The following is a 12,302-nucleotide window of genomic DNA, read 5'->3' on the forward strand; positions in this document are numbered from 1 at the left end:
ATGCATAAGACTGGTTATATACCAAGAAATGAATTTTAATGCTTATTTATAAATGGAATATCAGAAATAAGGGAGATGAAATTGTTGCATAGATAGAGTTTATGTGCCCCAAAATAGTCGGAATAAGAATAAGTGAAACATGGTTGGATGACATGCTGAGGGGAATAGAAATGGAGGGATATGATATTTTTAGTGAAGATAGGAAAGGCAAGAAGACAGAGTGAGTACTGCTGATGATTGCTGTGGAATTATGTCTGTGCAAGGTTGAGATACAGGAAGATAAAAGTGGCACTGGTTTTGAAGCAGTATAGTGTAAAGTGGAGGTTGATAGAATGAGATATTTGGTGAGATGTTGCTACAGGGAATGTGGAAGGTAGAGGCAAAGAAATGTATATAGGCATCTTAGCTTAGTGAGCAAGCAAAGGGTGATCATTATTGGTGATTTTAACTATGGCAGTATTGATTGGAATGAAGAGATAGCATTAGGAAATAAGGAGAATGAATTTCTTGAGTTCTTAAGGGATGGCAATCTTAGGCAGTACGTAATGGGGGGGGGGGGGCACATGAGGGTTAAGAGTCTTTGATCTAGTTATATCATCAGAGATGTGATTGTGAATTGAGTGTCTAATCTCCCCCCCCCCCCCCCAGTTGGTGAGAGTGACCATGAAACATATCAACAGGCTACATTTTTCTCCTTAATCGCTTGCTCACACATGGCACTGTAGTGTAATAGGTCTTGTGACCGTTAATGTGTGGGGTCAACATAGAAAAAAAAAATGAAGTGATCACCCGGGATTCAGCCAGTTATATGAGAACATTCTATAAAAAAATAAGGGGGGGGAATATATGTGGAACTACAAGGCTGGTGATTATGGAAAGCTTATGAGACTACTGGGAGCTATAGCATGAAAAGAGGAGTTGAATAGGAAGGATATAAATGCTATGTAGACATTGATCAAGAACTATTTAACAGCAGTAATGTCTGAGTATATCCCAAAGGTGAAAAGACTAAACATGGTAGGAGTAAAATGGATGAATGAAGAAATTAAGCTTGAAATCTGGAAGAAGAAGAAAGCACTGCAGAGGCAACACAAGATGAAGGTTGCTAACGATTAGTTTCATGAAGAGTACAAAGAGTAAACCAGGAGGGTAATTCAGTTGGTAAAGACAACAAAAAGTGCTGTATGAGAAGAAGTTAGCCAATCAAGCTAGGAAAAGTCCTAGGGAGTTCTTTCAATATGTGGCAAGTAAAGGAAAAATGACTATGGGAGGATGATGGTATTTGATGACAGTGCAGAGGATATAGTTCAATTATTCAATGATCAGTTTACCAGTGCATTTCATCCTAGTGATGGCTAGGAAAAAGAAAGTATGGTGGAGGATGCACTGATGTGTGAATGAGAAGGAAGTATATGAGGAATTAAGTAAATTTGATGTTAATAAGGCAATCGGATTTAACAGTATATTGTCATGTGTTTTGAGGGAATGTTCTGTGAAATTAATGGCACCTTTCATTTGAATATCAGATAGTTAGGTATCAGCAGGTTGTGAATGGATGAGCAGTACCCCAAAAGAGAAAGATCACCAGCAGAGTACTGTAGGGGGTCTGTTTTGGGGACATTATTATTTAACTTGTGTGTTAATGATATTGGGACAGGCTTAACTGGAGATATTCAGTTGTTTGTAGATGATAGAACATTGGGAGGAACTGTGAAGAGCAGAGCAAATGTTGCCTTAAGAGGAGAATCTCAATAGACATTTTTTGAGTAGGTAAGTGAGTGGAGCTATCAGTTTAATGTTACAAAGTGTAATGTCTTGAAATTTGGTAGGCAAGGATGGGTTGCAGAATATACAATTAATGGGGAAACATTGTGGAAGTGGAAGAAATGTTTGACTTGAAGTTTAGCGACCACATCAAGTAAAATTATGAGAACATCAAAATGGTTATAATAAGAAGGAGAGGCGATATGATAGAGACTTTTTTAAACTGTTGAGAGGTGGTTACATACTGGGGAGTTCCTTCGCTTGGTTTAACAGCAGGAAGTAGTCATGACAAGGGGCCATCCCTGGAAGTTACAAAAGGAAACTGTGAGAAAGAGGGTGAGGAGTGGTTTCTTTGCATGGAGGGTGGTTGAATCATGGAATGCATTGCCTGATGGAGTGGTGAGATCGAGAACAGTCAATGCGTTTAAGGAGTGGTATGATAGACTTTGTGTTTCCTAGGAGGGATCTCCCTTGATGAGTCTTGATAGACTTGTGTTTCTTAGAAATAACCTCCCAAGATGAGTCTTTTGACTCCATGGAGGCCTGAATAATAATAATAATAAAAAAGGTTATGGTTGTCTTATATGAGACCCTAATCAGGCCTCACATGGACTAACTGTGTACAGATCTGGTCTTCTATTTTCAAGCAAGATGAGGATATCTTAAAGAAGATTCACTAAATCAGTGTTGGGTCTATTTACAAAGCTCTGCAAATTGTGGAGCCTTGTGAATAGAAGGAAGAGGGGGGGGGGGGAAGAGGATATGATTGAGATGTATAAGTTAGTGAGGGGATTGTTACCAAATTAATATGGAGGAGATTTTTCATAGCGTAGAAGGATTGAATAAGAGGCCATCCCTGGACGCTGTATAAGGAGGATGTGAATAAGAGAGTGAGGAGAAGGTTATCATTTCGTGAAGAGTGTTGGTGGTGGTAAGTGGAAAGCATTGTCTGTGAGTGATAAGAGCAGAAAATGTAAATTGATTTAAGGCATTATTTAAATTAAGGAGATATTAAATCCCACATTGTTTTAAAACCGAATAAGAAACTCAAAGATCAGAATCAAAGAGTTTCATGCCGAATATAGTAACTATAAAAGTATCGGCAACTACTAGCGTAAGCTAAAGCATGTAGTTCAAGTACGTAGTACAAACTAGGGCAACTCGCAGCAAAGGTGGAGAAAGTGCCGATCGCTCTTCTTAGTATTTCACATAATGTAAAACTCATCTCCTAGGAGATGTATGATGTTATACATTATGTTACGGTGGGAGATCACTACCCAGACGTTTCGATCTTTATTGAGATTTCATCAGTGAGTAGCTAGACCAAATATAATACTAGGGGTATAGTGAAAAGAACTTATATACTCTGCTATAGTTTGCCCACCGTTTGTAGGTCCCTGCTTCGCGTTTTTCCAAGAATAGTCGATTCATGCTGAAGGAGAGAAAGAATTGAAGGACATCTGAATTGGTCGCCAACATGCGAAATCACGTGCTTTATAGGTAAAATTTTCCAACTATTATACAAGCAACATAGTTAACTACAATAATCATAAAAGAGAAGTTAATTTTCCGACCGATAATAATAAACAACTCATCCCACAATACAGACTGATTACCCTATTATTGGAATGGATTCTCCTTTTTCTGAGATGCGCAGAAGTGTCAAAGGATCTCTAATCTATGGGCAAACTATATACGAGTTGTCAAAAAGGGTGCGCCCATAAATTATTTAAAATAAAGAGCCAATAGGCTATATTTTGGTGATGTAAACATTATTTAAATTAAGGGGATATTAAATCCCACATTGTTTTAAAACTGAACAAGAAACTCAAAGATCGGAATCAAAGAGTTTCATGCCGAATATAGTAACTATAAAAGTATCGGCGACTACTACCGTAAGCTAAAGCACGTTGTTCGAGTACATAGTACAAACTAGGGCAACTCTCAGAAAAGGTGGAGAAAGTTCTGATCGCTATTTTTAGTATTTCACATAATGCAAAACCCATCTCCTAGGAGATGTATGATGTTATACATTATGTTATGATGGGAGATCACTACCCAGACCGGTTTTGTTCTTTATTGAGATCTCATCAGTGAACAGCTAGACCAAATATAATACTAGGGGTATAGCGAAAAGAACTTATATACTCTGCTATATGAGTTGTCAAAAAGGGTGCACCTGTAAATTATTTAAAATAAAGAGCCAGTAGGCTTCATTTCGGCGATGTAAACGTTATTTAAATTAAGGGGATATTCCACATTGTTTTAAAACTGAATAAGAAACTCAAAGATCAGAATCAAAGAGTTTCATGCTGAACATAGTAACTATAAAAGTATCGGCGACTACTAGCATAAGCTAAAGCACGTAGTTGAAGTACGTAGTACAAACTAGGGCTACTCGCAGCAAAGGTGGAGAAAGTTCTGATCGCTATTCTTAGTATTTCGCATGATTCCAATCTCTGAGTTTCTTATTTGGTTTTAAAACAATGTGGAATTTAATATCCCCTTAATTTAAATAATGTTTACATCGCCGAAATGAAGCCTATTGGCTCTTTATTTTAAAAAATGATTTAAGGCATGATTCAGTAATCTTTTTTGGGGAGCGTGTGTGTGTGAACCTCCAATAAGTTTTCTGGATGTTTGATGTTAATAATAGTAATAATTAACAAATGAGATGCTAAAAAATTCATTTAATTGCATAAGGGAGAAGAAGCAGGAGTTTCCAGTGAAGATAAGAGAAAACTTCAGCGCATATTTGAACTGCTGTGGTATTGTAAAAATGATGAACAACAGCGTAGTTGGCCAGTTCATGAAGATGAAGCCTTTATAAAAGGTCTTTTAGATGATCTTTATGCTATATTGGTGAGTTTTCTTTATTTTTAAATTTATAACGCAGTCCTAAAAATTAAGCCAAGTTTTGGAAACTCTTGAACATTTTGCCTAAAGAAAACATATATACCTTTTGAAATAAGTATCAAACAAGAAAACTGATTTTTTTGTATTTATTATATTATAGTTAAGTAAATTCAGTTATTAAAAGCTTTCTAAACAAAATTTCACCTGCTGTCTTTGGAACATATTGTTCTAAATGTCTGAAGGTTTTTAAAAGTTAAATATTTTAATATTGAAATGAAATCAAAGAAAAATTCCACTGATATTTTTTCTCTGATTTTTTTTAAAGTGTACAAGGTACTCAAAATGAAACCTGTCACACTACAGGGTTATATTGCCAGTTTTTGCGAAATGTGTAGTGGTGACTTGTTAGAAGCACTGATTTGGACTTTACCTGTTCAGCTCTCATCTCAGTGGAGATGCAGACCTTATTTTTTTGCAAAATAAACTGCCATGCATATGACGGTTGTTCCTTTACCGACATTGTGTATTTCCATAATGATGGAATTGGAGGACCAGTGCATTTGGTTCTATAGTTTACTATTTATCTGAACTGTTGCAATCCCAACGTATTTGAGCTACTGGCTGAGTGGGGAGTTCTCTCAACTTCTCAATGAATTGGTTATGGGTTTGAATATCGCTCTGGCATGACGATTTGTGAATGTCTTTAGGTGGTATATGATTTTTATCACCTGGTATGAGGCCACCATTCTGCTTAATATGAGGTTGTCTTGAAGTTGCTTCGAAAAGTTCTATTTTAGTTTCTAGAGCAGAATTTGAAGTAATGTTGGAGAACCTTTCATGAGTGACATTCGCATAAAGAGAGAGAGAGAAAAAATGTTAGTATGGAAGAGTGGGACTAGTTTTGTGAGACAAGAAAATTAGTGATTGTGGTGGTGATGGAATTTAGTGATGAATCAATTCAGCTGCTTATTTTAACCATTCAGATTTTAGGAGTTACTTGAATATGCATTAGCCGTGATTGGTTATCTGCATATTTATTAATACCAGAAATATTAGAAATAAAGGTACTGGATTTTTACCATTAATAAATAAAATAGGACCAAAAATAATTGCAATTAATGAGTAACAGAAGAAAATGTCCTTAAACACCATGTGATGGATAGTGTATACAAGGAGGAGAGACAGGGCGGGAAAACATTGTTAATGATTGCAATGGGATTGAAACCAACTAAGTAGAGATCTGAATAATGGTAGTGTGAGGCTGTTTAAACAGTATGAAGTAGAGGTTAACAGGACAATACACATTATTGCATTCTGCTATAGGGAATTCTCTTCTGAAGTGGAGACCTCAAACTTTATAGACTGATAAACTTTACAGATACAAGAAGGATTATCATTATGAATGATTTCAGCCAGAGAGGCAGGTGGTGCAGTTGCCTGAAAGGATAGAAAAATCAGAACTCCACAGTGGACACAGGAAGTTAAAGAGGCAGTGAAGGAAAAGAAGAAAGCATATCAAAAGTTCCTGGCAAATAAGTCAGCTTGTGCTCTTAGAGAATACAGAGACAAATGTAAGAAAGCTAAACACAACTAGCTAAACAAAAGTCATGGGAAGACTTTGGTAAGAACATAGAAAATAAATATCAAGAAGGTAGCAAGATATTCTGGAGGTTGTTGAAGAACCAGAAATAGAGGAAAGAGTGCTGTAAAAGGAATCGGAGATGATAAAGGTGACATGAAAACGAGAAAAAGATATCCTTGAAGTATGGAGTAATTACTTTGAAAAATTGCTAAATGAAACAAGCAGTGACAGCACAGTGGTAAAAATACACTGACCAGGCATGCAATCAGGAATACATATCCATATTTGAAGTAGGAAAAAAGCCATCAGAAGCCTGAAATGTGGAAAGGCAACTGGAATAGATGATATTCGACCAGAAATGCTCAAGTATGGAGGTATGAAAGTCTACAGAAGGCCTGAACAGAGGGGAAAGTTCCAGATGATTAAAGTAAAGGCTCTCATAGTATCCATATATAAAAAGGAAAATAAAATTGAATGTGAGAATTACAGAGGTATTTCTCTGCTGAGTGTTCCTGGTAAGATTTATGCAAGTATACTTGAGAAATGGTTGAGAAGGATTTTGGAAGAAAAGCTTGGTGAAGAACAAGCTGCATTCTGGCCAAACAGAGGCTGTCAGCATCAGATTTTCACTTTATGACAAATAGTTGAAAAAGCATGGAAATATAATAAAGATCTGTATTTAATTAGATATGTGAAGAGCCAAAGGCTTCAATTCGACGACATATAACTTGTTTAAGTTAAGGGATATTACATCCCATATCGTTTCATCCAATCGGCATGAAACTCTTTGAGTTTCTCATTCGGCTAAGAAACGATATGGGATGTAATATCCCTTAACTTAAATATCTGTATTTAAGTTTTGTTGATCTGGAAAAAGCATATGACAAGGTGCCAAGAGAGAAGCTATTCAATACACTACAGTTGTATGGTGTCAATGGGGCATTATATTAAGCAATACTTAGAGTTTATTTGAGTTGTAAGTCAGCAGTTAGAATTGAACGAAGTACAGAAAGATGGTTTAATGTTAAATCTGGTGTCAGACAAGGATGTACATTATCCACTCTGTTATTCATTATCTATAACATAGGTTGCCAAACTTTTTCAGGCCACCGCCCACTTTTCAAGACATAAATTTTGTAATGTCCCCCATTATAACAGTTTGAATAAAACCATATTTCAAATACTCAATACTGTACTGTCAACCTTTCTTTTTATATTCAGATATAATGAAGTAATAAAATTTGCGAAAATATTCACAAAATAAAAGATTTAATTTACACTTTGTATGACTCCACTTATCTATCACACTTTCGACTGATGATTGTTGGCAAAGCACACAAAAAATAATGAAACTTATTCCTAAACCACTGGTATTTATAGATTTGAAATCTAGCCCGAATCGACTTGCATGCATTGACTTGTTTGCGATACCATTGTACTTGTGCTTTGAACAAGTCACTGCAAGCACCCATATTCCTGTCAAAACATGCTGAATTGAGTGAATTATCTACATAATAGTTGACCGACATACTACTAGTTAAGACTCATCTGCTGCATGGATAGACTAAAGCCTGTATGGCACGATCAAGTTTTACAATAGCAAAAAATGAATAACTTTTTTAAGTATATAAAAAATAGAAGTTAAAATATCCTGTATGACATGTTCAATTTTCTCATTGACATAGAAAATTGACATCTATTTCTATCTGACATGGTCAATTTTCAAATGATTAAATAATTGAAATAGGAAATTAATAAAAAAATTGATCGTGTAAGACGGGCATAAGATGAAGTAAAATTCAATATTTAAATTTTAAATGATTATCTAATCGCAAAATCACAAAAATAATTAATTTTTAAATATATATTATTAATTTCTTCTATAAAGAGCCACCTGACCCCTAGACCGCCTGAACACCCCCAAATGCTTCTGATCCCACTATAGCCCCCCCCCAGAAGGCTTCAACGCCCACTGGGGGGAGGTACCACCCACTTTGGGAACCTATGATCTATATGGATCACATTATGAAGGAAAGTGGTATTAAAAGTGATATCAAAATTGGAGATGTTAATGTCATCTCTTTGCTTCATGCAGATGATGTTATATTTCTAAATAAATCGCTACAAGTCTGCAAGATTCCCTGACTAAATTGAATAACTGTTTTAATGGATATGGTATAAAAGTCAGTAGTAACAAGACAAAGACAATGAAAATAAGCAGAAACATTGAAAATATCAACTGCATTGTGAATGGAGAACCTATAGAACAAGTAAAACATTTCAGCTACTTAGGCACAATTTTTAATCAGGTTGGTAAATTAAATATGGAAATAGACAACAGAATCAACAAAGCTGTATGATAGGGTGTCAACTGAATAAATTTATATGGAATAAGAGAGAAATTAGTCAAAACCCTAAATTGTGGATGAGAGCTGGGTTAGAAGTAAACCACTTGACCAATGACCACAGATATGGCCAGCCTGGTTGGCCAAGTGGATTGCGTATCCGCTCTCCAGTCAAAAGGCTGTGGGTTTGAATCCCGCCTTGAACGTGGATGTTTGTGATTGTCTGTGGAAATATTTGTGATTGTCTGTGGTAGTGGTCAGTGATAGATGGTGTTGGTGTAGTTTCGGTCAGTTGGTAATTGATGGAGACGGAGTTGTAGAGCAGGTGGCTTACCTCAATGAGTCCTTGGATTCCCTGGAGGTGTCAAATAATAATAATAATATGAGAGTCCTGAGAAAGATTAGGGGCATGAACAGATAGCATCAGTGGCAATATCATATTAAAAATGAGGATATTAGGGAAGAACTTGACATTGTTAGCATCCAGGAATGTGTTAGCAGAGCTAATCTCAGGTGGTATGGTCACTTAAACAAAATGGGAGAGGAAAGATTAGCAAAACAAGTGTTCTCTACCAAATTTGCAGGAAAAGATCCCAAGGAAGATCAAGATATAGGTGGATTGATATGGTAAAAAGTGCCATAGAAGATAGAATATAAGATCTAATAATGTTGGAGACTTGACAGGTAACAGATTAATTTGGAGGGAAATTGTAGATAGGAAGTTAATAATGATGTAAAATTTTCATTTTGTACTATCATATCCTGTATACACCCCTTAAGGGTACATGTCATTAATTTGATGTTGATGATGATGATGATTTCAGCTATGAATATCTAATGGTAAGTGTATAGCTTAGTGAAAGTATACAAGATGAAAAAAGAGAATTTTTAGATTTACTACCTTAAGCAGCACATGATGGAATAGACTTGTGGCGCAAGAATATTGGATGCAATAATAGCATCTATGTGCAAGAAAATGAAATAGCTGTTTCCAACATGACCACTTTATCATGTTGGAAACAACTGGAAAGAGTGATCATGCAGTTTTAATTAGAGATTGATAAATCTTTTTCCATGATGAGTCTCTGACTCCATGGAGATCAAACTGTTAGAAGTTTTTCCACTTGGTTATACTATAAATTAAAGATACCAAGAAATTATATACAGGTAACCCCTGTATAACACGGTCGTTAGGTTCCTAAAAAATGCTGTGTTATGTGAATTTGTGTTATATGAAACAAAAAACAGGGTTAGGTTCCAATAGTTAAAAAACTATACTATTTTCTTAAATATAAAGAACCAATAGGCTTCATTTCGGCAATATAAACATCATTTAAATTAAGGGGATATTAAATCCCACATTGTTTTAAAACCGAATAAGAAACTCAAAGATTGGAATCAGAGAGTTTCATGCTGAATATAGTAAACTATAAAAATCTTAAAAGCTCTCATCACATTCCGTGTTGTACGGGGATTTCCCCAATTCTCGAACCGTGCTAGAGAAAGAACGACATATTGTAGGAATGCTGTGTTATACGGGGATTTTCCTCAATTCGCGAAACCATGTTGTAGGAATGCCGTATTATATGGGGGTTACCTGTACTTGGTTTAATCCTTTATCCAAGTATAAGCAAACAAAGTTTGCACATGAAATATAATCAGGACAGGGCAACTCGCATATAGAAGCTGATGACTTCACGTCACTTGTCTTAGTGTCTCATAATGCAAAACACATATCCTTATGGATACATATAATGCTATGCATTATGGGAAGGTTCACTACCCTGACCGGTTTTGACCTTTATTGAGGTCTTGTCAGTGGGAGCCAGACAAGGTTGAAGTAATGCAGAAGTCATATTTTCATATACGAGTTGCCAAAAGGTGTCACACCTTATTATTAAAATATTCTGGAATAGAGATAGTTGTTAGAAGTTTTTCTGCTTGGTACTATAAATTAAAGACACCAAGAAATTATATACTTGGTTTTACCCTTTATCCAAATGTAAGCAAACAAGTTTGTACCTGAAATATAATCAGAACAGGGTGCATTTCAGGTGCAAACTTTGTTTGCTTACACGTGGATAAAGGATTAAACCAAGTATATAATTTCTTGGTATCTTTAATTTATAGTATAACCAAGTGGAAATACTTCCAACTACCTGATGCAGTGATAGGAATAGATATGAGAGCTCTGCTCCGATCATCTGGAATTCACCCTTCTGGCCACATCCTCTGAATTACACGGTGTAGCCACGGAAAAACTTTTATTCCTCCATATTTAAGCATTTCTAGTCAAAAATCAGCAATTAAACATCCACTTTTGTTCAGATGATACATCGAGCTCTTCCACTTCAACAACAGTTTACCAGGTGTTAAATCCTCAGATTGCAACTTCTTGGTGACAGTAAATGGGTGAAAAAGTAGACTCTCTAACTTTGTCATTTGCACTGGCTTTATTGAAACATTTATTTGTCCAGATATTCAAGAAAGCCATTTAGCTCAAGCAGATGTCTCTTATCATCAAATAAGGACTTCCCCAGTCTTGATTGATCCAAAATGGGGCTTAGTATGATAGGGCAAAGTTGAGAAGAAGGTCCATGATTGCTAACGAGTCCATGAGAAGATTGTGTAGGAGGAATGGTATGCAGTTTATTCATGTATGGAGTAAATTTGATGGACATAAGGACTTATGCCTGATGGGCTACATTTAAATGGTTTTGGAGAAAGTGTTGTTAATGAATTTGGAAGTGTAAAACCAGGAAAACTAGAGCTATTATGGAGAATGCAATCAAGCATGTGTCTGGCCACCCCTGTGATAAATGTTTGTGCGTACAGAAATGATTATGCAATGCTGAATGTGATTTCACAGGTTTCTGATTCGAATAGATTGGTAATGACATTTCACTAGGATAATTGTGGGTACAAGGGGAGGTTGAAATGCATGTGCATGAATGTAAGAAGTATTAAGAATAAGGGAGAGGAGATTTTGTCATTGGTCAGCTCAACTTGGCCAAAAATTATAGGCATCAGTAAAACCTGTAACTTATATAGTTAAGGGATAAAATATAAAGAGCATTGTATTTTCAGGGAGGTTAGAGGAAATAGCACAGGAGGTGGGATATTGTTGATGATAGCTGAAGAATTACAACCAACAAATTAGAATATCATCCAGGTTGAGATTTTGCAGTTGCTGATATGACAGAGAGACATATCAAAATTGAAGTAAATGAAGAGGAGATGTTCAGCATATTGAAAAATATAAATGTGAACACAGCAGTGAGATTAGATGTCATGAACAGCCCATGTGCTGCAGAAATGTGCAAGAAAGGCATTACCTTTGATGAAATTGTTCAGTCTAAGTCTCAGCCCTGGCATTGTTGCAAAAAAGAGGATAAGATAGTTCTCTTGCATAAAGGTGGCTCCAAGATAGAGGTAGCAAACTACAGACCAATTAATATATCAAGAGTGGTTATTAAAGTATTGGAAAAGTTGGTTAAAGGTAAAATCGAACATTGGGTGGATAGGGATGCAGTACTCTATAGTGGGCAGCACCGCTTTGTAAAGGATAAGTGCTGTCTCAGTAATTGTTTCACATTGTATAAAAAAGTGGCACCAGAATTGGATAAAGGAAATGGCTACACCATAATATTATACTGGACTTTGCAAAGGCTTTTGACAGAATATCACAGAAAATTATTACAAAAGTTGGAGCAAATGGGAATGGATATGAAGCTAGTAGTGTGGATGGGGGAAGG

General features: G+C 36.0%; 1 protein-coding gene across 1 annotated transcript in view; it reads left to right on the forward strand.

Moving 5' to 3' along the window:
• Window positions 1-12,302, forward strand: part of LOC150110475 (NCK-interacting protein with SH3 domain) — a 243,092-nt gene that overhangs the window by 145,720 nt on the left and 85,070 nt on the right. Inside the window, exon 5 of the mRNA XM_090394047.1 lies at window positions 4,468-4,626. Coding sequence (XP_090250173.1) covers window positions 4,468-4,626 — 159 coding nt within the window. The remainder of the gene's footprint in view (window positions 1-4,467; window positions 4,627-12,302) is intronic.

This window comes from Typopeltis vanoorti, chromosome 1 (assembly GCF_054136105.1).
Source record: "Typopeltis vanoorti isolate ZY-2024b chromosome 1, IOZ_Tvanoo_1.0, whole genome shotgun sequence".
NCBI lineage: Eukaryota > Metazoa > Arthropoda > Arachnida > Uropygi > Thelyphonidae > Typopeltis > Typopeltis vanoorti.